Source organism: Xiphophorus couchianus, chromosome 19, assembly GCF_001444195.1.
Source record: "Xiphophorus couchianus chromosome 19, X_couchianus-1.0, whole genome shotgun sequence".
Taxonomy (NCBI): domain Eukaryota; kingdom Metazoa; phylum Chordata; class Actinopteri; order Cyprinodontiformes; family Poeciliidae; genus Xiphophorus; species Xiphophorus couchianus.
In genome coordinates, this window is record NC_040246.1 from 15,685,749 (window position 1) to 15,713,732 (window position 27,984).

A 27,984-nucleotide genomic window follows, 5' to 3' on the forward strand; every position below is an offset into this window, starting at 1 on the left:
AAAAAAAAACTTAAAACAAATTATCATACCCAATTGACATGCAATTTTGCATTATCTGTTCAGAAAGGAGCAGGTAAAAGACACAAGAGCTTATGATTTCCTGCCCCTATCATGCTCAACTTATAAACATTTAAATCTCCAAACACCGCATAAACTTAAATTATTTCCACATAACATGACACTTAAATCTCACATTCCCATCCTGAAATGTACAATTATTTATACATTTTGACTCAAATGGGGTTGAATATATATTCAGGCCACTCTTTTATTAACTTGTTTCTCCTTCCTTAGAAATCATTTTTCTATAAAATCCAAATAAATGCAATTAGTTATGCTTGCAAGGCGATAAAATGTTAAACAGACATAAAGACCTTTCTAAGGTACTATGAGTCTTACTTGCACTTTTATATTTATGTTTGCAGTTGTTTTGTAGAATTTAAACCCAATTCTTTCTGAAAAACAAAGATCAAAATTGTTGATAAAAAAATTCTCAACATCAGCAAACACCATTGGGAACATAGATTTATTATTATTAGTCAGCAGCATAGATAAGCAATCAATGCTCTCTTTTTTTAAATGTTGACAAATAAGTCAAAATCTGAAAGGTAAAAAAATAAATAAAAGTTATATCTCAATAGATATAATATATATATATTAATATATAGTGTATAGCACTGGATGTTTTCATGGAAAACTTTCAACATTTCAACGATGAGGTCAAAGCACAGCTGATGACATTGAGGTATGGATGAATATGTAAATGCATACAGCGATCAATACACTTTTGGCACAAAAAACACCATACAGATACATCAAATTGCACAGTACACTTTAGATCTATTAACAGATCATGAATACCTATAAATAAGCTTTGAAAATTATTTGGATTTTCTCTGCATGCGTTTTTAAAACCAAATCGACAGTCCCTCTTGTTGAATTAACAGCCATGCTTTTAGCTACATCACTCTGTTGGCTAAGTATCAGGACAAAGTTTATATGCATACTCAGTCAAACACAAGACAATTCATTTAGGTATTCCTTGAACAGTTACAGCATATCTGGGCATATGTTGTTGATTTCATTTTAAAGTCAGGTACCTGCAAATACAAAAAAAATAAAAAAATAAAAAACAAAAAACAGAGATCAGGCAGATCTCGTCCCTCTCTCTGTGGATTATAAGGCGAGAAGCGTTGGCGAGTTCAGAATATCAACGGATTCAGCCTTGCTCAGACCACCTTTAAGGCCGTCCAGTTCCTCCTCCGCCAGAGAGTCCAGCTCGGGACACGCAAACGTGAACACAGACAGGTAGCTGCTGCAGGTGGGGGTGGAGGTCACCACCGGAGTGCTGAGAGGCTCCAGGTCACAGGAGACAGACTTATACAAGGTCTCCCAGTCCGAGACGCCGAGGGAGCTGCTCAGATCTATGTCTGGCACTGATCGAGCCGTCTCCATGGGGATTCTGTCCTCCAGACTGGGTAGGATATTGTCTAGTAGCCCCTCCTTAATGTCCAGGGAGGGCTCCAGATCGGAGATGTTGATTTCAGCGTTGGCGCACAGCAAGATATTGGAGTTCCCAGAGATGGCTGTGGACGGATCACTGGGGATGTCCATGTCCTGGAGTGAAGGAGCTTCCTGGATGCCTTCATCCTGAAGCCTGTCCTCATCTGGACTGGGAGGCAGCTCTGGGGAACTCACCGAAGCCTGTAAAATGGACTCCAGCTCCTCTGGGATCTGGCATACTGATTTATGTGTGGCGAGGATAAACTCGAGGCGCTCTTTCTCTTTGAGCAGGTTGGCTATTTCCGTCTCCAGGGCTGCTTTTTCCTCCTCCAGCTTGTCGGTCTCCTTCAGAAAGATCGACATCCAAAATCATCCACGTGGACAAACGCGCAGCAGTAAGTGCAAATGACAGCTGAGTAAATGCCTCACTGTTTACTTACAGCTTGCAGCGTATCTGTGAGCTCCCGCCGTCTGTTGCGACACTTTGCTGCAGCCATTTTATTCCTCTCCCGTCTTATCCGCTTCTTCTCCTCCTCCTCTGGAGACAACTGGAGAAGGAAAAAAATGATTCAGTTACTGCCTGCATCTCCTCATCCACTCCATCCATTCTCACTTAAAGCCGTGAAAAAACAGCTAAGAAAAATGGGCAAAAGCATGTTTCGCTGCAATGCGTCTAAAAATAGATCATTGTTGCAGACTTGCTGTGACCTGAATTTAAATTGACATCCTAAGGAAGGCACACAGCCGTCGAGGAGTGCGCACACAACATCACTGATGAGCACAAGGAACTCATCATCATGTATAATTCACATATCTGCCTCTTTTTCTCTGTTGGACTGTAGATTGGCTTAATCTGAGCTACTCTCACCTGCTCTGTTTTCCCCTTTCTGGCAGCATTTTTTCCCTTGCTCCCGCCTGCTTTGGGTGTTGCCTGGTGAGAGCTTTGCGGTTCATTGGCTTGCTTGCTGCCCAGAGACGGGGAGACAGATGTAATAATCGTAGGCTGGACCATCCACTGGAAATCTGGGGTGGAGGATATTGCTGTAACTGTTGGAACAAATGGATTGTCCTGAGCACTTATATCCTGGCTGACCTCCTGAAAAACATGAAATTGACAAAAGATTACTGATGTTTCTTTCTTTTCTTTTCTTTTTTTTAAAGGATCTCATTGCCACCATTAAAACCTACAATATGATCAGAAGACACAGGGTGCCCTGGATGTTGTATTGTTTTGACATATCCCTCACCAGAAATAGCCTTCTCCGGATCAATATTTGACTTTATCATTGTTCCTGACGTCAACACTGACGCAGAGCTGCTGAGGAGTCTCCTGAATGGATTTATTTTTTTTTTCTCAATGAACCGCTGCATCGACACGCTCACAATTGGTCCTTGGACGTCGGAACCACAACAACAACGCGCCATATACAGCCGAATCATCTTCGGCACATGGATCTGTTTCAATCAATGCGTCAAAATATAATGCTGACATTTTTAGCGCATCCAAATTAATTAAAAATCCCATCACCTCCCCTCCCCAACCACCATCTCGAAGATTAAAAAAAATGTAAGCATCAGGGCGCCGCGGGTTTGTTTTTTTTATTATGTGAATCTCATTAAAATCGGTTTTATATGCTTGTAAAAGCGCCTCCTCCTCCCCCTGCCGCTATAAAACAGTGATATACATGATCAACAAAGCCATTCATACCTTGGCTCCGCTCTCCGAGGAAGACGCTGGAGAGATCGCCTCTTCTGGCGTCTTCTGGCAGAGCGTCCCGACAGGAGATTCTGTCCGCAAGGTTGGAGAGACTGCATCCATATCAGGCGTCTGGTTGTTTTTATACATCAGAGTGAATAAACAAAAAATAAAACACAACACGAGCCCTGCTCAATGACAAATATATATATATATATATATAGAACTTCCGCTGGGCAGAGAGCGTGTCTTTTCTCCAGGTATATACCTGGTAACTGGATGACTTGAATGCAAGCCCCTCCTATTAAGCCCTGCTAGAATTTTATGAATGAACCAGGACTGTACCATCGAGGGGAGGGGGTGGCGGACTCAAACACACCGGCCTACATACTCAGAAAAAAGGAGCATCACTGTGACATTTAGCAGACGGCAAAGGCAAAATGCGAATTCATCGCGAAAATAATGATAATATCGGCCATATGCAGTTAGAGACGTAGTTCCACCAATAATTCCCACGCAATGAAGGGTGCGTGCATTCATCTAATTATATGTTTTGCAGTGACCGAGTGGATCAGATGCAGCCAGATGATGTATTTTTGAACGATTTTCCAAAAATATATTTACTTCTTAGCGGCAGAAATCATGCACGTCATCGCTATATTACACGGTTCAGTGTCGCCTCTTTCGTTTTAATAAAATAGTACATATTTTTAAGAAATGTTTTGGTTTTTTTAAAAATGCAATGTCTTCCAACTGTTTACATCGCAGATAAAAAGAAAACAATAGATGAGATCGGTGATAAGGACAGACCGACTCTACCAATCCCAGACATCGTTTTACCCGACCGCAAATCACAGCAAAGCGTCGTGCCCACTTTGTCCAAATTACCGATCCAGTCTAGCAGGGACCTGGTACTTTTTGTGTGGAGGCTGTGAAGTCATGTGACATGACCCGGAACTGAGGAGGATGATTTAGAAGTGGAGGATCTTTTGGAGCAGCAACATCCTTTCCTCCCATCGGAACATCTGCATCTCTAAGATTTTCGTGGCCGGATGCCTCAGCCACGAAAATCTCAAGGACATTTTCTACTAGGACATTGAAAACGATTGGAGCTTTTTTTTATATATTTTTCTCCCCATCACAAGTGTTGCACCATGGTAGTGATTTGCACAACTACTGAGAACACAGTTTGTCACAGTACAACTAACTTCACTGTAGGTCTTGGGAAGTTGAGTGATAAGCCAACACAAAGTATATCTTAAAAGTGTGGCATGCATTTGTGTTCACCCCCTTTCCTCTGATACCCCTCCCTAAAATCAGTCAGTTAATTAGTAAACAAACGCCATCTGTGTGTAGTTGAACCTCAGTATAACAGCAGCTGTTCAGTAAAGATCTCCTCAGCTTGTTTTTCATTAACTTGAACCTCCCCACCACAAGGGAAGTTCAAGTTAAAGAAAAATATCCAAAGTTTTGAACACTATACAATCCAAGGTGAAAGACTTGCTTAAATCGTTTAGCAAAGAACAGGCAACATTTCTATCTCTAGATGTGCAAAGCTGGTGGAGACAAACCTTTAAATCTTCGTCTTCCTCCTTTTTTTGACTTCTGGAAATAATGCATTAGTGGCTGAATACATATGCATGCCACACAGTTCAGATTTTTATTTGGAAAAAAAGACAAAAATCAAAACCATGCATCGCTTTCCTTCCACTTGACAATTGGTCCCCACTTTGCATTGGTCTATCACATAAAATTTTAAAAACTGCAAGGATTAGAATGTTTTTGCTGTTCATTATAATTGTTTTGTTTTTTTGTTTGCTCATCCATATGAAAAACATATTGGACAAAATGTTCTTTGCTATTACTAAAATGTTTCCAACATGGAGAGATGAGTCACTACAGTGCAACAGTAGTGTTTGTTTATGATGCATTACATTTAAATTTACTGTCATATCTACTTTTTGCCATATAGTTATCAAACAGACTTAGATATAGAACTTATTACTTTATCATATACCATGTTTGAACTCTATTAAAGCCTTTATATTTGCAGTAAGCTACATGTTTAAAGCACACCTTTTTTTATTTATTTCCATACAGCTCCCATGCTCTATACATTCTTCTTAGCTTCTGCAGGTTGGGTTTCTGAAAATCCTACAGGAACAAAAACACATCAGCACAATCAGAATTCAGTGCTGTAAAACTGATTAAGCCACAGATTGTTTTTATAAAGATTTATTGGTGCTTTCTGGTACCTTCTGGTCCTTGTCCAGATGAAGGATGTCTACTAGCGGAACAATGGAGGGACGGCCATGGGCACACTGGAAGGGCAGCTGGCATGAAGACAAGGATGCGACCAGGCTGCGGCACTCGTCCCGGCTTAGAGTGTCATTAAACTTGATGGCACCTTTTCAGCAGATTCAGGCATTATGATAAAAATACTTCAGACTCATCATTAGAAAGTAAAAATAGTGATAATTTCTTCTTCTTTTTTTTATTACCATGGCACGCCAGTGAGGCAAGTACTTTCAAAACAGTGAGGGGCAGAGTTCCTCCGACTCTGCCTGTTAGACGGAGTAACTTAAAAAGGACAGCAGAAGAAAAAACTGTATATTCATTAAGGGTATTAATAAAAAAAACAATGCTGTACAAGAGGTATCCAAAAACAATGTCATTTTACCTCAGTCTGCTCTCGAAGATACTCCTGAGTTGAGAAAAACACAGAGGTTGACAAACAGAACATTAAAACTCGTATTTATTGATCTTATTATAAACTACCTTGAATCTCTTTTACCTCAACAACTGGCTTGATGACAGACGGTCTGCCCCGCCTGAGCTCATTACTCTCTTTTTCCATGAAGCACAGCGGTACCTTTCCCACAAACACCTGCAGAGCTCCTGTCTTTGAGAAAGTAACTTCAAGGCCCAAATTCTTCCACTGTGGCTGAGAAGACCTTCGAGAAAACCAAACAAAACCAACAAAGGAGGTGAATATTTTAGCAGTGTGCTCCCATCTGTAAAAGCACCAGTTGCTATATTATTCTTCCATTTAGAATAAACAAAGGAGTGAATACAAAAGCACATAGTGAAACACATTTAACATTTTTTATTACTAAAATGTTTTGAAATGTACACAGGTTTAAAACATGTTGAATTATGTGGCTATAATATAAAATATTCAATGGTTGGTTTAGAAAGCCACAAAAATGAAAAGAGCACCTAAGCAGCCTGAGCTCTTCTTCCGTCACGCTGATCCCCAAAGGTGGTAAAATGGTTGATGAACAAAGACGTTTCTTCCCATTGGCATCTGGGTCATCTTCATATGAATCTACAGCAAAATATTTAGTTATTACACTACTTTCCAGATCCTGACATCAGGTGGACAAGCAAGATTTAACACTGTCCACGTTTTGTTTCCCTTTTTTTACCTGCAACTAAATTTTCAAGTCGAACTCTCTCATGTGCTGCATGTTGATCCATCAACACCAGAAGGTTTCCTGTGATTTTAAAAGAGAAAAAAAAATTACACTATTTTGAAACTGTCACAAAACCAAGAGATGGTACAAAGTTTAAAATCGATACCTTCATTTTCAGTCTGTTCTGCTGAACCTCCTTCTCTTGCATTAATGAGGCAGGCAAGAAACTTTTTATCCACTTGATTAACAACCTACAGAGTAAATAAGAATTATTTTAATTTCATAAAATGCAATTAAAACATGAATTTTGCAAAAGAATAAGTTCACCTTCATTGAGTGAATCATATTCTTAGAAAAGCGGTATGGAAAGAGGATGTTATGGATCTTCACAGCTAGTCCATCAGCTTGTCCGCTGGATATATCCACACCAACCTGATAGTCAAAACACAGGTTCAAAAACAGATATAGAACTCTATTAAAAGTTTTATTATGGCATCCTTGGTGTGGCAGGAAGCAGCTAAACATTTTGACATCACCACAAAAGTCTTAAACTTCAAGCTTTGCTTACTGTAGGTGGGCGGATAAACACTGGATTTTTCCATTTAGAGTACAATGCAGAAAGAGAGTTGGCGCTCTGATCAGCATCGTCTGTAAGGACAGGGAACACAAACTGTAACATCATGAGCCACATTCCTGCTCTCACAACCACAAATCGGAGCACATGCTAATAGGATTTTATTAATAGACCAACACGTAGTAGATAATGCATGATTTTAAAAATAATTTCTGAATAAAAAACTGAAAAGTGTTGCAAAAAAAATGCTTTCATCCCTCAGTCAGTAATTTGTAGATATGCTTTTTAACAAAATCACAGCTGCAAGTCTTTTGAGGCATCTAGCTAAAAATAGCTCAAGCTCAGTCAGATTGTATGAAGAGTGTCTGTTAACATTAATTTCAGCTCTTGTCATTGATTCTGGATTCTGAGAAGTCGGGACTTTGACACGGCCATTCTAATACATGAGCTTAACCAGCCCACTGAAACATTTTTCTGCTGAAAGGTGAACTTCCACCTCAAACTCTGGCAGTTTTTTTCTGGATTTTTCTATATTTAGCTCCATTAATTTTCTTGGGAATTCTGACAAGCTTTCATACTGCTGAAGACATGTTTTCCCCTCCCCCCCCTTTTAAAATGATTATAGCTTGGGATATTGTTTCATAACATAACTCTGCGTTAAGGTTAAGGGGTTGCACTGGATTTTACTTAGGGGTATCAGAGTAATCTGGGGCTAAATACAAATACCCACTACTCTTCCATTTTTATTGGTAAAACTCTGCAAACCATGAAACCTTTTCCTGCTGCTTCACAATTCTGCACTATTTTGAGTTGGTCTATCAGATAAATCCAGATAAAATACACCAGGGTTGTAATGTGACAAAATGTGAAAAAGTGACCAGTTGTGAAGACACCTCCCCCTCGAACAGTGATTAATCTGTCTGTGATGTACCTCTACAGTCAGTCCCTGAGCTAATCACTCTTCCTTGCCCGGATTTAGGCAGGAAAGGCAACACTAAATCCAGCTGAAATGGGTAGCACATGCATTCCACACCTACAATTTAAGCAACAGGGAAACAGAAGGCAACACAAAATAACTTTTTACAATAAATTACTGAAGAATTCTTACTTTCTCCTTTATGCATGTACACCATTTGCTAAAATATAATAAAGAAGTAACTCACCCATCTCAGAGATGACACTAACAGCCATGTTGGAGACATCAGATGTACAAGGTGCTTGTGTTTCCTCTAAAGCCGGTTCCTTGTATCTGCTGAGCCCAGTCTTTTTGTTGATATAAACAGTTTTTCCAACAGATGCATCGTAATGATGGAGCCAGCCATTACACCTCGAGTCATCCTCATCACCAGCCAGTTGTTTACAACTGCTGTCCGATAATGGGTGAATGGGAACTTTATGGTTCTGTGGATTCTGATTGCTGATTCTGTATTGCGTACCATCCGTAGGAAAAGTGAGACTGTTTTTGTCCTCTGAAATATTCCTATGAGTGTGCTGCAAGGGTTCTTCATCTTCTGTCATATGCTGTTTTAAATGACAAAGTTTAGCTGCCAAAGATATTTTACTTTTTCTGTGATTAGCTGTGAGTGTTGCTGGATTTAGGGAGATGGTCTGTTCTATCCCTTCTTCTCCAGAGTCTGAAAGTTGATCTCGATTATTGCCTTCAAAAGCAGACAAACTATGAGGATTTTTAGCAAAGCTTGATGTCTGGAATAAATGAGTGTCATTCTGTGGCTGATGATGCTGAAATTTCATATCAATAGACTTGCTGTATGTTTGTCTAAACTTATCAAGCGATCCAGGTTGCTTGAATGTTGCCAACTTCTCAACAGGAATAACTCTGGAAATCTTTGAGGGGATGAAAGGAGCATGGTCTCCGTTTGATTCAAGTGTCATTTTGCGTTTTGATGCAGTAAATTTCTCCTTACAATTCAGCCCCAAATCTTGAACTTGAAACAAAGGCTTGTCTCTGTGAGAGACATCTTTAATCGAGAGACTTTGGTGAACATATGGGTCAGACAATCTAATCTTTCTGCCAGGATGCTGCAATATTTGTTTATTAAAGTTCAAATCAAGCTGAGACATTGGAATTTGGCTGATGGGTAAATGTGAATCACTAGTGCTCTGCTGGGTTTCTTCTTCTGCACAGTCTTGCCTCTTTTGGTTGTCTAAATTGTCCGGGGCTTCAGTGAATGCTTGCTCGCCTTTGTTTATATCAGTTGATGCAAGCTCCAGATCCCATTGTGGTGTCTCTTTACATTCACTGAAAGCTATCTCCATCTGTTCATATCGTTGAGCTTCATCAGCTCTGCTCTCAATCAGGTCTGACTCTAGGCAAACACTGTCATCTGCTCTCCTACGATGAACAAAATTAGATGCCAGTTTCGTTCCAACGCCGCAGTCCAGTGTGGAAGTGCCAACATCTCCTTGGCCAGCTGTCTCAGTTTCCACTTTTTGATCTGTTCTTTCAATACTAAAACCCTTAGGGGACACACATTCCAAGTCCTCTTGAGAAAACAAAGAGACCAAGTTCTCCCTCCTCAGAAAAGCTTTCACTGCTTCTTCTACGCAAAGCAAAACCCCATCCCAGTCTTTGAACTCCACCAGAGTTTTTGCTGGCTCAAGACAAATATCATACTCAGAATAAGAACATTTTATATTGATGATGTAGACTCCACATTGATCCTGGTTTCGCTTAAGTTTTGGACTCCGGGTCACAGATATCCCGTCTGGGCTGTCATGCTTCTGGTTTGAGCTGCTCAGCCTGCGGAGGAGACAGTTTAGCAGCTTGTGGATCCGTGTTTTCAGCAGAAGCCTGTCGTTCACGTACAGATACTGCAGGCTGTTGTTGTAGTGTCCCTCTTTGCCTAGGTAACCAGTCACCTCAAACTGCTTGTGTGTGTGGCTGATCTCTCCCAGTTTCTCTGCCCGAGTCAGGTTGTGTATCTGAACAAAGCGGTGGTAGGTGTCTCTGGCTTTGGGAAACTGCACCATCATGGCCCCTGTGTAGTCATTCTTCAGGGTGAAGGAGACAGAAGGATGCATCAGGGACACAGCCTCCACTCTTTGTCTGATCCTCTCAACCTCAAGGACTGCATCCACTCTCTTCCTCCGGACTGGCATGTTGTGGAAGAAATTACAGATGATAACAGTCGTCCCTGCGGAAGGACGAACCTCCTCTGCTTCGAAGACGTCCATGCCTTGTCCATCCTTGAACAGTTTAACATGTGTTTTCACTGACAGTCTGGTCCGGGAGGAGATTTCCACAAGCGTAGCTAAAGAAACAATGCTCGCCAACGCTTCTCCTCTGAAGCCATAACATTTCAGGTTCTCTAGGTCTTCAATACAGCTGCATTTACTTGTGTGGTATCTGGTTCCCACTCGCTCCATGTCCTCAACAGTCATCCCAGATCCATTGTCGATCACCTGGACTTTAAAAGCCTCCATGTCTATCCTGACCCCCACACAGGTGGCTCCAGCATCGATGCTATTTAAAATGAGCTCCTCCACGCACTGCTGGAGGGACGGGATGGCCACACCGGAGCGAATCTTCCCCTGAATCTCCTCTGGCAAACACCTTATCATTATGCTCCTTCGTTTTACTTTTCTTTATATTTCTGGCTCTTTACTTCATAAATACGAAACGAGAAGCAGTCAGGGTTTTTAAAGTTAACCGTTGCAACCAAGCAAACTCGTTCTAAATATTTCAATAAAACACATTAAAAAAAAATAAAAGTTTGAGCGACTTAATAAAGGAAACACACTGAAATAAAATTTAAACAACACTGAAAATACCTTGTCTGTCGAATACAGTCAACGTAGAACAAAAAAGACGTTACTTGTAACAGTTTTCAGCTAATAGCTGAAACAAATACCGCCACCTTTTGGGTCGTTGTAAAATGGCTTCAGTTTAGCGTCCATGCGTCAACCAATCACAACGGTTTTGCCTCGCCGCCATGTTGTGTGTGGCATTTTGTTCAGCAAAAACTGTAATTTGTGGAACTCCAAGCGTGTTAGGTTCGGTTGAGTTGTGTGAGTGCACTGTTTTAATACAGCGAGAATATAGCAGCCAAAGGTTATTCTTTTGAACATTTGACAATAAACTAATGAATTAAAATCAATCAAAAATAAACATGCAAAATATTTGTTTAATTACCAATGGTTGAGGATGCTTCTCAATTAACTTTAATTATAGTTCAGTTTATTTTTTAATACTAATCTCAATAATGTGTACTTTTTGTGCACTTCCCTAGCTTGTACACACTTTTTTTTATGCAAAAAGAAGGCAATGCCATTCCAACTACAATGTTTTCTTCCACTGTGACACTTGCAGCAAATAACCACAAATTTTAATTTAGAAGGCAAAAACAACAGGGTAATATAAATCAGAGTTTCTCTCTACCTCAAACATATTTCTATCACCAACCAGTTCTGTTAAAAATCCCCTCTAACAAGGCGTCTTCTTTGAACAATGCAGTTCTAAACTAGGAGAAAAGTGTTCAAGGCATTTTGAAATAATTATATGCCCTGATCAAGTTTAGGATTTCATGCAATACATTTTTACTTTAGTGCTTTAAATACAACCAATTAAAAATAGCTAATAGAATAAATATTAATATTACATTGAATAGCTGATTTCATTCGATTATACTGAAAGAGGAGTACTCTAGGCTCTCAGTAGTTTTCTTGTTCTTGAACACTGCCTCGTCGATGCGGGACTTGGGGCTCCCTGTACATTTCAACCACTCTTGCATTTTTTCCACCTTGCTGCGTGGACCTTGTAGCTGCCCCTTCACAGTTCCTGCTTCTGTGTTTTGGACCCATCCAACTATGCCAAGCTTTGTCCCTTCAGCCTGGACAGTAATTAAAGAGAATATGGTATAAGATGAAAGAAATAGATGAGCAAAGCAATGCAACAGCTGTCAAGGAGTTGGAATATTACAGAAAGTACAGTGTTGTACCACATTAAGGGGACTTTACACTGCAACCAGATATTTTTTCCTCAATGATATCAAATTAAATGGGTCATCCAAGCTGTCCAAACATGTTGAGTTCATGTTAATTATCCAGTTTGAATTGCTGTTGTTTTTCCCTTAAGGACAAATGTAAAAACTATTTTGATCTGATCATGTATGAGACTCTGGATGATGAAACGCTAACCTATTTTGAAGAACTCAGAGTTCTATCATATTTTCAGAAAAAAATGTTTAGCTCTCAGATTGCAGATTTACTTGTTGGTCCTTGAGTATCGAAAAATAGAACGTGAGGCATGTTCTGACTTGAGGAGGCAGATCCCAGTATTCAACAATAACTAGATGCGTTCTACTTTTAAGACCTGGTTTAAAAAGGTATAATAGGCTGCAAGGAAGGATGGAGTGAGCAACTTTATTCTTGATAGTGTCATATAACTGTCACTAACACCATCAGTTTAGCAATTGTGTGATAAGATTTGATCACTGTTGTAAGTGTTTGCTAATCTGAAAACTGTGCATTTGTATTTTGCCCTTAGTCTGAAACTACAGTTCCAAGTCTATTCAGGCTATGTCAGCTTATAAGACCAGGTATGGGACGAAACCAGTCAACCTTCAAAACGCTTTGAGGAAGACTCGTCCATTGGGCAGATTTGGTCTGCCCAATGACAGGGGATCTTGGCCCTTGATGTTCCCCCATTATTCAGGCTTGTTGAGACTTTCTGATCTGTCAAAACTTTGCGCTAAAGCCTGAATAGCAAAGGAGGTACTTTTGTCCCATTTGAATCCTGTAATGAGTACAAATTTGGTGTGTATTTTTGGTTTGGGTAAGTCAGATTAATTTAGAGTTGTCTTTGGGATTTTTTATTTTCATTAGTTAGACTAGTCCCCCTTTACTGCAAAATATTTGATTGGTTTCTATATTATCCTAATGGTGCGTTCACACCAGACGTGTCAAGCCCGTCAAAAACGCATCCCACGCTTCAAGTTCGACGGTGTGCACTTTGAATGCAGACGCTTGACATTTTACTCTACACCTAGAGTTTCGCACCTTTGGTTTACATTCAAAGCCTATGTGGAGGCGCGTCGAGGACGCGTTAGACGCTCAAAACACTAAAAACGGTTAAAATCACGCCGCGTTAGACGCTACATAACACCAGAAGCTCCTAACGCTCAAAAAGCGTTTGGTGTGAACGCACCATATTTTTCAAAGGTTTCTGAAGAGGTGCTGCAACATAGATTTGTGTGTGCGTGCGTGCGTGTGCCTGTGTGTGTTTTATATCTAACTAATCGGAAGTCAAAAACTGTGGCATTAATCAAAACCCATTTAAGGAATACAAGCAGAAGACTAAACAAGCTAACTGTCATCGTGGGTTTAGGTTTTGGTCTTTGTCAAAACCAAATCAAACGAGCCCCCATCAATATTAAACTCACTTGTGTGTATTTTCGAAACCATACTCCTTGCACCTTGCCAAAAATTTCATAATCCACCGAAATTAAGCCTTCACCGGACATAACGGACCTATGAAGAAGAAATGAGTCGTTATGAATGACAGAAATACATCAACACGGTGGGCAATTTAAAGCCACACCACGCTAGGCTAACATGATTACCTTACGCTTCCACAGCTTGTTTCTATTTCTGCCAGGTTTATCTGTCCAGGATGAATATGGGACTTGGTCCAACAATTTAGTTAAATAAAATAAACGTTGATTAACTCGCAAACCATGAAACAACCACAGTGTATGGAACAATCTCGATTTTAAAACATACTGGACTCCATTTCGGGAAGTGACGTTTTTTAAGGACCAATCAGAGACACGCTTGGTTTCTAGGCAACAAATGTAAACGTTGAAGGACGTTGCTTTTTATGCTAAGAGACATCTTCTATTTATACCACGTACTTGTATAGAAATATATCTTACGGACGTTTTTTTTGTTACTGGTAAGTAAATAAATTATTCTTCTCAATTTCGCATTAATACGAAAATAACGTCCGTCCGAAGACGAACAGTCCCAACACATCTTTTTAAATTGTCTTGTTTATCCATATTGTTCATGCCTTTCTATTTTTAATCTATAAATTCTGAAGTATTTTCTTTCAGTTCTCTTTTGAAAGTTATATTTCAGTTTGCTTTATTAATAATTCATTATTTATTTATTAATAAACATTGTACCTTACTTTGAAACGTTAGATTTTATCATACTGTCTTTAAACTGGTAATTACATGTATAATGATGCAAAGTTAAAATTTCTCATAACAGCTAATTTAGGATCTTATGAAGAACAAGAAGTGGACTTAAAGTGGAGCTGAGCAATAGTGTTGCAAAAGTCTTGCAAAAGTGCTTAACTGTCACTTTTTGTCCCTGTACACCTAAAACATCAGTCTTACTGGTATTTCATATGATGGGCCAACACAAAGCAGAATATACACTGCAAACACACAAAATCTTACCAAGTATTTTTGGGTCAGTTCTAGTGCAAATATCTTAGTACACTGAAATAAGACAATACTAACTTATGAGATACTTTTCAGCAAGAAATATAAGCATGTTTTGAATCAACAATTCTTCAATATAGATAAAAAGTACTACTGGCTATTTGTTTCACTCATAGCAAGACATCGTTCTTGTTTTAAGTGAAAAAATCTGCCATTGGAACTATACTGTGGAACGACTGGAGTCGATGATGCAAAGAAGGATTCTTCATAAAATCAAGTAAATTATGGAGAACCCTATTATACAATAACAGTGAATTTTCAGAATTGCTGTAATACAAAAAGTTACAGAAGAGCCTTCCTGCCCACAACCATCAATGTCAACAACAACTCTTTGAAGAAAATTGTGTAATATAAGTTACAACGTATAATTTCCCTCTGAGATTAATAAAGTATTTCTTGAATTGAATTGATTCCCAATAAAATACACTGACATGTGTGGTTGTAACATGAGAAATTACAAAAATGTTAAAGGTGTAAAAAGTCAAGTAGATAATATTCACCATTTATGTAATCTCATCTGCTTCCTCTTTTTTGTAAATATTTACAGAAACATCTAGTGGGAATTATCAAGAATAAGATGCTCAACAGCGATGAACACAGGATGAATTTCACAAGACAATATGACTTTCAAAACCAGTGCAGCGCTGGAGATGTACAGTGTGATTTTGTTTTTAAGAAGAAAGCAGATGGAGTGGATCATCCATTTCCAAACAAGGCTATAATCCACAGACGAGCACCTAGGAAACAAGTCCCTCTTGGTTTGGATGATTTTGAGAAAATTAGTATTTCAGCACAAGAAAGGAGCAATTTTTTGCCTGAAAAATATAATTCTGATGCCATCAGAAATACCACAGATTCAAGGAAAACTTCCCAAAGAATGCCCAGTGGAGAGCTGGAGATGGATGGAGAAATTTATGCCAAAGAGCGAATACTGCTGGAGAAGCTGGGGAAGGTAGAGCAAACAATAAGGAAATCAATACAGTATGACTGTAGAGACACACAAACAGGTGATGTGTTCAAGAGCAGATTTGAGGGGCAACACAGTGAAGAAAGCAAACAGGAAAAACCTAAAAAATCCAAGATATCTCACTTTATGGACATAGAAGAAGCAGACTGCCATGGCAACTTTACCAGATCAAGAAATAAAGAAAATCCCAGGACTGGAGATCAAATGAGAAACACATATGAAGTACAGCAGGCCAGTGGGGAAGTCAGTAAACAAAGAGTGAAAAGTATAACCCTGCAAGCAAAAGAGCCCCTCAGAGGAAAAACTGTAGGTGAAAAACATGACAAAATATGGGAAGAAGTAAATGAAAAACACAGTGAACAAAACCAGCCTTTTCTGGGCAACACAACTTGGACAAGAGAGAAGGAATACAAAAAGATGCTTCATAAGAGTCCCAGTGGTTCAGGTGATAAGCAGAACATACACCAGAAGAGTGTTCTTAACCCCTGTTCATAGAATGGCCACAGAAACCCAAAGAAGAGAAGAGAGAAAACTGTCTACACAATCAGCTCCAACCCTGGTTTCCAACTGGTCTCAAAGAAACAAAGCTCAACAACTGGCAGCGCTCACAGAGACTTTTATGGCCAATGACAACTTGAAGTTTCTTCCCTGCGAAACCTGCAACAGGATGTTCCCAAGTGAACGGCTGGAGTCACATACCCAGATCTGTACAAAGCTGAAAAGATCTCGTCCAGTTTATAACACATCTGCTTATAGGAAGAAAGGAATAAAATAAGGAGAGTATTGGAAAACTCACATCACAAGCAAAGGTTCAGTGGTAAGCCAATGATGTCGCATCTCTAAAGGTACCAGGGTAAAAATCCTCTGGTGCTCAAGAAATTTCTAATACCAATTTCAGCATACTTTTAAAAGTTGAAGGTTTTTAATTACAGGTCCATCTCTATTTCAATAATTTCACTCAAAGTTTAAATCATATTCTATATAAGTCGATAGTTCAAGTAATTAAAATGTCATTACATACAGGGGCATCTAAAGAAATATATTGTGAAAAAGTTTGTTTTTGTCAAATTTCAGTAAATTAAACTCGTATGAAGAATTGTTGCACATAGAGTGATAACTGTGTCAACCCATTATTTATTGTAATTTTGATGATTAGAGCTTACAGATAATGAAAACTCAGAATTCAGTGTCTCAGATAATTTAAGAGTTTAAGGGGGATTTTGAAGCAAAGAGCCATTACACACAGAGGTATATAGGACATGGGTTGCATTGGTACATGTAGAGACCACTGGAAGTGTCTCTCATGGAATAAGCAGAAAAAAGGACTGGAATATTAGTCAATCTTGCTAAAGAAAAATAAAAGTCGATTCAGCATTCCATTAAACACCCAAGGTTGAAGGACTAGAGAAAACGTGGAGAAGCACATCATCCACGTTATTTCAAGTCCACTGTGAAGTTTTCAAAAATAAATAAACGCACCATGCTTAGGTGCTCTAATTAAAGCAGCATTATGTCATTGGATTTGATCAACATTCATATAGTCTAAGTGTGATTGCAAATGTTTAATGTAAATACTGTAACTGGCACTTAAAATATGTTGTGTGGGTTTTTTAAGGTGATGAGGAAGAAATTACAATATCACAAGGAAAGATGTGACCTCTGCAGGGGTCAACTCCAAGCTGGAAATTAAAGGCCAAGAAGACCCAAATAAAACATGGACCTTCAGATTTCCTGCTATCCCCCTCCTACTAGGGTGTGATTGAAAATTTTCTTCTTCTAAAAAAAAAATGAAAGTACAAAAATAAAATGTTTACCGTTTTAAGCAGCTTTTTTTATTTATTTATTTCTGGCTTGTACACAAAACAAAAGAAACAGTCATGAAGAAATATAAGTGGACAGAAGCAACAATAGTCAGAACATTAAAGGCTAAAACAGCCAAATAAAACATCTCACCAAAGGCACAGTATTGTGATATCTGCAAACTTTCTAAATTCATTGGGTTGGTGCAGTTTACTGCACAGATATATCACAAGTGTAGACTGCAGACAGCTCACATCCCCATGAGTTGGGGTTTATTAACTTTGAAGACAAAGATACAGCCATGGTCATAAGTTTCATGACAAAATATTTCCTTAGAAATTCAAAAGGATACAAGATAAAGTGCTCAAAGTAAACGCAAACACAATAAGAAAGAAAATGCATTTCATGAATTCAAACATTCTACACATCTGCTGTAGAAAGAAAAGTAAAATTAGATAGAAAGGTCCAAAATACACTATCCTTTGCATTATAAGGACAATATTGTAGTAAGCAAAGTGGTACTGTCAGCTGTTTAAAAGAAGAGAAAATGACAATAGAAACAACAGCAAAAAAACAAGTCTAGATGGTAAAATTATTTAAACCAACATCAAACGGTGATCCCAAAAGATCTGAGGAATCACCTGCAAACGGATGAAAATCCTCCATCTCCAGAGGAAATGGAGGGTGGACCTACTGTACATACATGTCAAAAGCAAACCCAAGCTTCCCCAAATAAAATCAAATAACATACAGAACCCAATGAAACAGTTCTTTTATAAATGATGCAGGAAAGGGCACAATACATATTCAGAAAGTACACAAGAAAAATAGCCTTGAAAACAACAAAGGAAAACTTCTAGCAGGGTCAGGTGTAAAATAAATGTTATAAGGACCACATAAAGCTCAGAAAACTGTTCAAGTGTTCAGAACTCCCAAAGTAAACAGACACATGCTGAATTTAAGAACTCAAGAGGCATAAATGTGTTACAAAAATAAATCAGTAGTTTTATTGTGTTTTCACACAATTCTTTTTTTTAAACCGAACATGCAAGTTTTGAAGTAATATATATTTAACTGAAAGGCAAGATGTTAAATATATATATTTAAAGAGGCTATATTGTTAAGGCCACTGAAGATAATCCACACAGTGAAAATATGTGATTTATAAGAGAGTCCTGCGTTCACACAAGCTACCCACCTTCTCACGTGGGATTCATTAGCAAACAGTTGCAGGAGCTGGTCTTCACCGTTATGTGAATAAACACAAATATTTGAGTCTCAACTAACTGAAGACTCGGTGCAGAAGCCTTTCAGAGGCAGAGCTGACATCCAGACTGCCTGACAACCCTGTTGTCAGATTGTCTCACAGATATTAAGCTTTGGTGGTTCATGTTGAATCCAGCCAACATTTCATTCTGCCGAAACAAGCTGGATCAATACACCCCGGAGAAAGCAGGTGTACATGTAAAACACATTACATCATGTAAAACTGTATCATCATGTGTCTGGTTTTAACCTCACACGCTGGCTCCAGCTGATCTGCCGCCGTGATTTGTGAATCCAGATCTTCTCCCACTCCCTCCTTTGCTCGACATTGGTTCAGAACGACGGTTTCTATTTCTGTCTCGCTCTTTTTCCTGCAGCGTGGAGCGATTGATTGCTGCCCAAAGCCGTTCGTTTTCCTTCTGCTGCTCCTTGATCTGAAAGGGTAAAAATAAACAGCTGGACTTCAATATTACTAGGTGTATTTCCCACAATGCATGAACTAGAAGCGCAGGGGTGCTCAAAGTCCGTCCTCAAGGGCCGGCATCCTGCATGTTTTAGTTCTCTCCCTGGTGGTAGTAACAACCTTTTCTGCACGTCAGTGTTCCTCTTAGGCCTTCTAACGAGTCATAATTTGATCCAAGTGAGTTAAACCAGGGAGAAAACTAAAACATGCCGGATGCCGGCCCTCCGGGACCGACTTTGGGTACCCCTGTAAGTAGCGGGAAGAAAATACAAATCAAACAAGAACTATTAAAGTAGCTCAAGAGAACTAATATTACAAAACATTTATGGAAAATGCAACTTTTAATAAGTAATCAATTCTGGGAATTCAACCTCCTGCTAAGCATCTTCAGTACTTACTAGAGCACATGTCATTGTGGTCTTCAAAGGAATGTTCCTTTGCCTTTAAACTTTAATCCACCAATAGTTGAAAACTATGCTTCTGCTAGTATTTTATGATTTATCATGTTTGTTCAAGCAGTTAGTGAAACAATGCTAGAAATATGGCAGTCCAGATATTTGAGGTATTCCGTGTCAAACACACCTAAAACTAATAAAGCCCTAGATTGCATCAGGTGTGCCAAGACCAAATCTGAGTGCAAATGTGTTCTCCACTGAGTTTGAATCATTTTAACTGAGTTGTGAATTTGGACTATTTTTATTTATCTATTTAAAATGTTCCTCCATAATTTGTTTAGCAAACAAACAATTATGAATTTTGACAGTATATCTAATTTAGATGCAACTGTAGCTTGTAAAAATTGTGATGGAGAAAAAGAAAAATTACCTGTTTCTCAAGCACCTCAATCCTCTTCTCTTGATGGGCAAGTGTTTCTTTCAGCTGTAAAATGTGTTGAATTGTCATTCATACTTGGGGGTGAATTAAAAGATCATGACTTGCACTGATGAGTGAGTGAATCTTATACCTGAGCCACCTCACTGCTTGCTTTGCAGCAGGCACCATATTCTCCATTTGTGCCCCCATCCAAACATTTTACTTTGTCGTAGCTCATCCGTCTTGTCTGCAGGGCCAGAAAATTAATCTTCAGTTTTGAACCGTTACAAAAGCAGAATTTTGAACAAACAGATCATGATTTTGTTTAAATAAAAAAAAAAAATAATAAAATATGAGAGGGTATTTTACCACTGATCCTACCTCGTTGGTAACAGCTTCTGCTGCTGCCTTGAGTTCTTTCAGCTCTTCATATGGCTGAGTTACGCTTTTAGAAAAGGAGGCGAGCTGACCTTGATCAGACTGTTCAGACTCATCTGGCATTGGGATGAACTCTGCATCCTCAAGTTCCTATTAGGCAAGAACCAAATACAGCTTTTATTTTTTTAATAAGTCTTGTACAAACTGGAAATAAGAAAAAAAAATGCTGTTGATATAAGACGATATTCTGAGTGATTAGATCTGGACATTTGAGACAGGGAACACTGAAACTCAAAATTCCATCCTTTTTTGATTAACAAATCCACCAAAAGCAAGCGCTATTGGTTGTGCTACTAAGAACAGCATTTATGTGTTGAGGTATTTAAAAATAAAAACTACTTGAAAGAAAACTATATTTTCTGTGACAAGTCAAGACTTATCTGTAGTTCATTTAAGCTTCTGAAGAGTGAGCGAGAGCAAGACTTACAGCAAATAACAGGAAGGTTGAACGGACTACAGTAAATAATTTTGTGCTTTCATCTTCTGCCTGTCGTGGAATATCCTGAATGTGGAAAGTATCTATGATACAATCCTTGAGAATTCATATTGCTACTTCTGTGTTAGTACCGCTAACTGAGCTAATTGCTAATATAAGACAATGAAGACAGTTTGAAATGTAAAACCTTTTATCCCTTTGTCTAACTTTAATTTACAAGTACAACCCTGCTTCATAACAACAGCCCAATTGTAGTATTACATGATCATGCATCTACTGTGCTGAATAAATGACGACTGTTAGCATTAAGGCTAGAAAAAAAAAAATCTGAAAAATGTCATGTAACTGGTCCTGCTCTATAGCAAACCTTTCTAAGCCACAGAGGGCAAGAACTGTTCCCGGTTTGGTTTCCAAATGTCATCATTGGTGCTTCCAGGAGGTCCTCTGTGTTTACTTCTCGAGTTCCCCCAAGACTACCGTCACGACATTCTGTTTCCAATCCAGGCTCTACGTCCAGGTCCTCGATTGACGTCGACGCCTCCTGACCAAGCCCTTAATGTAGACACAATCATACAGAGCCATTAGGGAAGTCCAAAGATCACTATTTCTGTTTGATGGTGACTAAAAGGCATACCAATTGATATTCCACTGCTGTTTGAACGGATGGTTTTCGAGTTGAGCACTTTTTCTAGAAAATAGAAAAAAAGAAATGAAATGATTCTTCTGTTTTGATTTATTTTGTCAGAGAAGTGTTTTCAATGCGTTTCTAATAACTTACCCATTATGATAATGGTATGCCAGCCACGGCAGGAGAGGTCAGGTACATGGTGAAGGGAACCAAATATTGGCCTCGGCATGGCAGGGCAAACCTCGGAACCAAATCCTTTGTCTGCAGGCATTCCAAGTCTCCCATTTCCTGCATTTCCCCATGCAAAGATCTGGCTGTCTGCAAAGGGAAAAAGCAGTGTGACATACCTGGTGAACCAATAATCTGATGCAAGGTCACAAAGTTTGACATAAAACCTTAACAGATGGCAGCTACCATATTTTGTCCAGGAGACTTTTCTTACCTTCAGTGGCTGTGATGGTGAATCCATCTCCACAAGACACTTTGCTTATAGTCTTCCCCCCAAATGGTCCAACAAGGACCTGGACACCTTGGTGCCGCTTGAAGTCTTTCACACCTAGCTGCCCGTACTTGTTGCAACCAAAAGTGATCAGACGACCTCGTTCTGCAAAGCCAGAATAAATAAATAGTAAAAAAAAAATCTGTTTAAAAGTGTAAGATATTCTACGTTTGGGTTTCTGCCGTACCATCAATGGCAGCTGTATGGGTCTTCCCAGGAGCTATGACTTGGATTTTGAAGCGGGACAGCTGTTTGACCAAGGTTAGAGTGGTGATGTATGGTATCCCCTGGTAAGTCTAAGAAGTAATGATGAAAGAAAGAAAGTTCATGAACACATCTGCATCAGCTTGAGCCTATTGCTATAGAGTCACAGGTACAACCTATTACCTCTCCTGAGTGGTTTTTGATACCAGAGATGCCCTGGTTCAACCCCAGCTTGTTGAAATCATTGTTTCCACATGCCAACACTTTGCCCATCTCTGTTAGAAAGAAGGTGCCATCGCTGCCACATGATACTGAGGAAATGCTGGCACCTCTAGGAACTTCCACCTAAAAGAAGAAAATAGTGCACATGACCTCAGATGGTAAGAGACACAAACACTAATTCTTTTCACTGGGATATATTTAAAGCATAGACGGGAGTCTTACTTTCATCGGAGAGGAGAAGTCATCCTCACACTCAAGGCCAAGACGCCCTGCGGCAGCAAACCAGAGACATAAATGCAGGGTACTTCAGGTTTTTAAAAATGCTTCACTACAATAAACCAATTGAATGTAACAATAGCACACTGAAGGAAATTTTGTCCCCACCTTATCACTTATCCCAATTACAGGAACTCTTGTTGATCATGTAAGTGCAAAGCTGGGAAACTCTATGATCAATGCTTGCTATTCCAACTCCTGACTCGCCAAATCACCGTTGCAACAAGTAATAATTCAACTGCACCAAGGCGGTCTTAAGCAAATTAATGCTGAATTAAATTTACAAATTCACACGGAAATGTCAAAATTTGCACAGAATCAAAAATAGTAACCTAAACAACCAAATTAAGCAAATTATCTGCAAAGAATTTTGGCTCTAAGTTACAACCTCAAAAACAAAAGTATATTTTGGGTATTTTTTTGTGATAAACAAAAACAAATTAGAGCATAGCTATAACATGGAAGGAAATTAATAATTTTATCTTAACAATGATATTAAGAAAAGACTGATGTACATTTGTAATGGATCCACCAGAACCACCTATCAGAGTGATAGGGTGTGGCTTTACCCGCTTTGTACATGTAAATGGCTCAAACTCAGTCAGAATAATAGAGAGCAATTTTCAAGTCTTGCATCAAACTGGGTGTTTCTACCACATTAATATGCTCTTTCTAAAACATTCCAACTTAGCTCCATTAATATGTTTAGTGTTGCTTAGGACAGATTTTTGTCCAGGATTTCTCTGCACTCAACCAATTCATTTTTCCACCAACTCTGATCAGAGTCTCACCAGCTTGTTTGACCGTGGGGGCGGTGCGTTCAGGGTGAGGTGCAGTGTTAGTTTTCCTGCCACACGTAACATTTTACATGTGGGCGAAAAAGACCCACATGTAAAATGTCCAGACCACCCCCTCTTCTTTTTGTCTGCCGAGTCCTCTACATGTGTCGTGGCAAACTGAGAACTGGACATTTTGTCCTTTTACTTTCTGTTGAGCTACAGCATGAAGGGTGTTACCTGCTGTATCATCAGAACAAAACACTACGTACCGTACTCTCCACAGCCCCATGAGTAGATGCTACCGTTCTGGGTCAGCACCACAACGTGGTTGTCTCCACAGGAAACCTGGCGGACACGGCGCTCCTCGAAAAACACCAGAAGCACCGGCTCCAAAATTTCATTGCCCATATCACGATCAACACCAATGCAGCCGTAATAGTCTGACCCGAACATGTACAGCTGATCTTCGTCTGCATAAGAAGAAGCAGAATGTTTTTAATGAAAATGTTACAGAGCAGCAACCGAAACGTGTTTCGGTGAGTTTTGAATGCATTTCTAACACACCCGTTACACAGGCAGTGAAGTCGGCCCCACATGCAACCTGCCGGATTGCCTTCCCCTGAAGCTTCTCCACCCTCTTCGGCTGCCGGTACGACGCCTGGTCCCCGTGCCCCAGCTGGCCCACCATCTTTGCTCCTCCTTGCACATCCTAAGAAAGCAAAAAGTTGTTTTAAAATAAAAAAGAAGAAACATTACAATATCTGCTTTACGGTGAACGACTGGTACTTACAGCCCATGTGTACAGCTCCTTTTCCACAGTCACCACAGCAAAATGATTCTCTCCTGCACACACGTGTTGGGGGCTGCTGCCAGCTTTGAACGAGTCGAGCTTCTGGGGGGTGAATCTCCCTCCTCCCCAGTAATAAACCTCCCGTGAGCGTGTCGTCACAACGGCAACAGGAGTTTCACTCACTGTGCTCAGCCTAGGAAAGGAACAGAATCACAACATAGGACTTAAATAATGACAGTGAGGCTTTTAGAACATTTAACACACTGTATGTTAACTTACTTTGGTTTCTTCATTGCCAAATTCAGCATAACAACTCGCTCATCAAGCTCCCTAACAGAAAGACAAATATTCAGGGAAGGATTCATATTTGCAGGCAGGTTAATTTACGACTCATAAATGGTCTTACTGTCGAAGGCAGGAGATGAAAGGCTGGTCCAGGATTTCGTCAGCTGTAGGCCTCTTTGTGGGATCCTGCAACACAAACACCACATGATTATCAAAGGGGCACTATTTTTACCCAAGACTGTTTATTATTAGAGGCGATTCACGAAAAGACTGATTATTCCCCTCGCTCACTTGATTGAGGCACTCGTACACTAACTGGATCAATCCACTGGTGTAACAATCTGTGTTCACATCCATTGTCCAGTTTCCTTGGACAATTTTAACACAGAGGTTTAAAGGGTTCTATTTAGGCACAAAAAAAAGAGAAAATTATTATAGCAGGAAGTGTAGGATGCATAAATTTCATGCATAAAATTTTATGCATGATGTTAATTTCACGCATAAAATCCAATAAATCACCATCAACCAATAAAACCCACCGTGGCATCAAATGTCTTTCTAAGAGTCAAGACTTCAAAGAGGACACATCCCATGGCCCAAATGTCTGACTTGAAGTTGTACTTTGCACCCTGGCACAGTTCAGGTGACATGTAATAAGGAGTTCCCACACACTGCAGACAGCGTGAAGAAGGAGACAGAGTTATCTTAAGACATCATACAGTGTTTGTTTTAATAATATCAGAGGTAAACTGAGAAGGTACAATACAGAAATTAAGTTAAACAAATGTTCGAGGATTGAGAGGGACTCACTGTCTCTGCCATTGAAAACTCAGAGTCTAGCTTCTTTGCAAGGCCATAATCTCCCAGTTTCATGAGGTTGGTTTTTGTTAGGAAAATATTCAGAGTTTTGATGTCTCTAAAAGAAAAACAGACCAAATTAACATACATCTGTCATTTGTAGTGGCTTGTGAAAATACTTTTTAACATTTTGTCGCATCACAACCATAAACTTAAAAGGTATTTTTATTCAGATTTTATGGAATAGACCGACACAAAGTAGTACATTACTTACAAGAAGGTAATGGCTTTTAAAAGTTTTAGAAATAAAAACCTGAAAAATATTATTACCATTTGTATTCAGTCCCCTGTGAATATCTCTATAGAAATCGCCAATTAGGTGAATGGAATCCACTTTTGTGTAATTTAATATCCTTATAAATTTAGCTGTTCCGTGGAGATGTTTTAAACACTGTGATATTATAAAGCAACATCTCAAACTTTTCAGATCTAACTGAGCACTGTTTAATATATCATCTAAAAACTGAAACTGTGTGGTACATTTTCAAAACTACAAAAACACGGCCGTGGCAGCCAGGAAAGAAAAGCATAAAGGAAAGAAGCAGCCAACTGGTTTAAAGTAACTCTAGTAGAGCTGCAGTGATTCACAGCTCAGGTGCAAGAATATATCAACAGAACTATTACTGTTGTTGAAGCTACATTAAGAGTCTTTGGAGTTCACTGCTATTTGTGTTTTCGAGGAATGTGCTAAACAAAAACGTGACGTTTTGGTTATAAGGCAGAATGCAGGAAGAAAGACACTGCACATCACATTGAACAAGATTCCCTAAATGACTTGAGTCAAATTCTCTTGTCTCAATTCTTTGTTTACATTGTACAATTTCAGACTGTCCAACCACCTAATTGTTTTTCCCACGGGGGCGGTTATTGTGGTTGCATGGGATGCTTTTTTTAAATTTACTGTGATGCAGAGAGCAAAAAAAAAGAGAAAAAAAGTTAAAATATGAGAAAGACGCACAATGTTATAAGATTAGGTTTCAATCAAAACAAGAGGGAATCAATCAGCCTAGGCACAAAAACAAAGTTAGATGTACAACACAATGTCAGGAATAACTTCCATTCCACCTTTATTTATAAAATCACTTTAGAAACAAAAATGTTGGCCACTGAAAATAAACTGTGCTACTCTGTGTCAGGCTACCAAATAAAACCCCACTGCAGGACATTGCAAATTGGTTTTGAAACAAGACACGATGTGAAAATCTTTGAGAAATAATAATTTTGCAAGCCACTGAAATGAAGTGTTTCAAGCAAACATATGGCCTGCAAGATCCTCTCAATAACAATAACATCTTACCTGTGTATGACCCCAGCCTTGTGAATGTAGGCCACTGCTGAGGTGATTTGGTACAAGTACCATATAACAATCTTCAGAAACATTAAGGAGATTAATAACATAATCACAAATATCTGTATTTGAAATGAACAAACAAAAAATGATGATCCTGCACCTCTTCGGAGAAAAGTTTTCCTCTCTGCTGGATGATTTTGTCATTCAGATTTCCTCCTGTGAGGACAAAGCCCTTTAGGATTCTCTTTTTAAACTAATTCACAGAGCGAACCATGAAACTTTATTTTCTTACCATTGCAGTACTCCATTTCGATCAGCAGAGTGTTTTTATCCATGAAGTGATTGAAGTACGCTATGATGTTGTTGTGCTCCAGCATGGAGAGGATGCTTATTTCATTCATGACATCTCGGCGCGTCTTTTCCGAGAGCGAGTTCAGGTCCACCTCCTTCCACACAACTAGGGAGTTATCCTGCAAACAAAACACAGTACAAGAAAATGGCTGAAACAAATGCTGGTAATTGTTACTCAAAGAGTGCAGAATAAGACTAGAATACAAATTCATTTCAAAAATACTGTAATTCCAGAAGGAATACAAATGCTCCTTTAATTCATATTATACAATTTTCCACACAGAGCTGTTGTAGATGCTGTTGGCAGGAAGGTTATCTTGTAGTGGTCTGTATTACAGCAACCTCTGGCTGAAGATTATTGTATATCAGTATAATGAAGAGGATCCTCAGCGTTTTCTCTAATTTTCTTGATATTATGAAGCAAACTTCTCTCACAATAATCTGAGTAGTTCCCAAACCAGAACCAGACTTCTTTATCGGGTTGTTTATTATTTTAACCCCCAGACTCACAGGAGCACCATGTGTTCAGATATTTAATTACTGAGGTATTGAGAACTAATTGTCCCTTCATTCCAATTCACAATTATGTACCAATTATGCACAAAAGCTCCAATAAAGTGCATTAAAGTTTGTGCCTGTAAATTGTCAACATGTGAAAACATGTTAGAGGAAAAAGTACTTCAGAAAGACGAAATACATATTGGTGTAAATTAGCTTTAACCTACTTACCTCTGTTCTTCTGTACAGAGTAGCTTCACCAAACGCCCCCTTTCCGAGGATCCTGATAGGAATGTAATGCAGTTTCTCCTCTTCGCCATTAAATGTGCCTGAAGCTGATCGCTCGCTGACCACAGACCCGCCGCCTAAATCCGAGTTTAGCGAGTCGAAATGTCTCTCATAGTCCTCCAGAGACATTTCTACTGGGGGACTTGTTAACCACAGACAGAGGGGTGGAAATAA

General features: G+C 39.2%; 4 protein-coding genes and 1 long non-coding RNA gene across 9 annotated transcripts; 1 reads left to right on the forward strand and 4 right to left on the reverse strand.

Annotated features, from left to right (window-relative positions):
* Positions 1-507: 507 nt before the first annotated feature.
* LOC114133978 (proto-oncogene c-Fos-like) lies at positions 508-5,353 on the reverse strand. Of its 3 annotated transcripts, XM_028000142.1 has the most exons (5): positions 5,276-5,353; positions 3,212-3,331; positions 2,372-2,599; positions 1,944-2,051; positions 508-1,848 (listed from the first exon to the last, which is right to left on the reverse strand). In XM_028000142.1, exons 2-5 carry the CDS (start codon positions 3,320-3,322, stop codon positions 1,177-1,179), a joined length of 1,119 nt encoding a protein of 372 aa, XP_027855943.1. In that variant the 5' UTR covers positions 3,323-3,331; positions 5,276-5,353; the 3' UTR covers positions 508-1,176. The 3 variants fall into 3 exon arrangements, with proteins under 3 accessions (XP_027855943.1, XP_027855942.1, XP_027855941.1); XM_028000141.1 differs by lacking the exon at positions 5,276-5,353 and having other exon boundaries at positions 3,212-4,176; XM_028000140.1 differs by lacking the exon at positions 5,276-5,353 and having other exon boundaries at positions 2,692-3,358.
* On the reverse strand, positions 5,014-11,188 carry mlh3 (mutL homolog 3 (E. coli)). 3 transcript variants are annotated; one of them, XM_028000136.1, is made up of 12 exons: positions 8,353-11,188; positions 8,121-8,222; positions 7,184-7,263; positions 6,943-7,047; positions 6,782-6,866; positions 6,628-6,696; positions 6,419-6,527; positions 5,994-6,153; positions 5,880-5,903; positions 5,701-5,779; positions 5,455-5,606; positions 5,014-5,353 (listed from the first exon to the last, which is right to left on the reverse strand). In XM_028000136.1, the coding sequence occupies exons 1-12, from the start codon at positions 10,769-10,771 to the stop codon at positions 5,282-5,284; spliced, it is 3,456 nt and encodes a 1,151-aa protein (XP_027855937.1). In that variant the 5' UTR covers positions 10,772-11,188; the 3' UTR covers positions 5,014-5,281. The 3 variants fall into 3 exon arrangements, 2 of the variants coding, with proteins under 2 accessions (XP_027855937.1, XP_027855938.1); XM_028000137.1 differs by lacking the exon at positions 8,121-8,222; XR_003593319.1 differs by lacking the exon at positions 5,014-5,353 and having other exon boundaries at positions 5,507-5,606; positions 5,701-5,805.
* A 306-nt stretch (positions 11,189-11,494) lies between these two features.
* On the reverse strand, positions 11,495-13,951 carry acyp1 (acylphosphatase 1, erythrocyte (common) type). Its single transcript, XM_028000144.1, has 3 exons — positions 13,771-13,951; positions 13,591-13,678; positions 11,495-12,039 (listed from the first exon to the last, which is right to left on the reverse strand). Exons 2-3 carry the CDS (start codon positions 13,669-13,671, stop codon positions 11,824-11,826), a joined length of 297 nt encoding a protein of 98 aa, XP_027855945.1. The 5' UTR covers positions 13,672-13,678; positions 13,771-13,951; the 3' UTR covers positions 11,495-11,823.
* Positions 13,952-15,177: 1,226 nt separating this feature from the next.
* LOC114133981 (uncharacterized) lies at positions 15,178-17,817 on the forward strand. Its single transcript, XR_003593320.1, has 2 exons — positions 15,178-16,442; positions 17,241-17,817. It is a non-coding gene; the product is annotated as an uncharacterized LOC114133981 (long non-coding RNA).
* Positions 17,435-27,939, reverse strand: nek9 (NIMA related kinase 9). The gene is made up of 23 exons (XM_028000138.1): positions 27,754-27,939; positions 26,966-27,143; positions 26,834-26,889; positions 26,680-26,750; positions 25,335-25,440; positions 25,064-25,195; positions 24,816-24,926; positions 24,646-24,710; positions 24,519-24,569; positions 24,240-24,432; positions 24,014-24,158; positions 23,719-23,919; positions 22,617-22,663; positions 22,356-22,517; positions 22,156-22,264; positions 21,912-22,073; positions 21,620-21,787; positions 21,476-21,529; positions 21,209-21,393; positions 20,349-20,495; positions 20,119-20,214; positions 19,980-20,033; positions 17,435-19,125 (listed from the first exon to the last, which is right to left on the reverse strand). Exons 1-23 carry the CDS (start codon positions 27,937-27,939, stop codon positions 18,943-18,945), a joined length of 2,862 nt encoding a protein of 953 aa, XP_027855939.1. The 3' UTR covers positions 17,435-18,942.
* Positions 27,940-27,984: the final 45 nt, after the last annotated feature.

What these genes read in the sequence shown, in the direction of transcription:
- nek9 (XM_028000138.1), bottom strand. Translation starts at nt 27,939, where the DNA reads ATGTCTCTGGAGGACTATGAGAGACATTTCGACTCGCTAAACTCGGAT. An exon ending in GAAAACTTTTCTCCGAAGAG is followed by an intron (nt 26,751 to 26,833) that starts GTGCAGGATCAT and finishes ATGTTTCTGAAG; the next exon opens with ATTGTTATATGGTACTTGTA. An exon ending in CACCATCACAGCCACTGAAG is followed by an intron (nt 21,788 to 21,911) that starts GTAAGAAAAGTC and finishes TTCCCTTTGCAG; the next exon opens with ACAGCCAGATCTTTGCATGG.
- acyp1 (XM_028000144.1), bottom strand. Translation starts at nt 13,671, where the DNA reads ATGTCCGGTGAAGGCTTAATTTCGGTGGATTATGAAATTTTTGGCAAG. An exon ending in GGTTTCGAAAATACACACAA is followed by an intron (nt 12,040 to 13,590) that starts GTGAGTTTAATA and finishes ATTACTGTCCAG; the next exon opens with GCTGAAGGGACAAAGCTTGG.
- LOC114133978 (XM_028000140.1), bottom strand. Translation starts at nt 2,943, where the DNA reads ATGATTCGGCTGTATATGGCGCGTTGTTGTTGTGGTTCCGACGTCCAA. An exon ending in CTGTGTCTTCTGATCATATT is followed by an intron (nt 2,600 to 2,691) that starts GTAGGTTTTAAT and finishes CATGTTTTTCAG; the next exon opens with GAGGTCAGCCAGGATATAAG. An exon ending in TCACAGATACGCTGCAAGCT is followed by an intron (nt 1,849 to 1,943) that starts GTAAGTAAACAG and finishes ATCTTTCTGAAG; the next exon opens with GAGACCGACAAGCTGGAGGA.
- mlh3 (XM_028000136.1), bottom strand. Translation starts at nt 10,771, where the DNA reads ATGATAAGGTGTTTGCCAGAGGAGATTCAGGGGAAGATTCGCTCCGGT. An exon ending in ATATGATTCACTCAATGAAG is followed by an intron (nt 6,867 to 6,942) that starts GTGAACTTATTC and finishes TTTACTCTGTAG; the next exon opens with GTTGTTAATCAAGTGGATAA. An exon ending in ACTTGAAAATTTAGTTGCAG is followed by an intron (nt 6,528 to 6,627) that starts GTAAAAAAAGGG and finishes ATTTTGCTGTAG; the next exon opens with ATTCATATGAAGATGACCCA.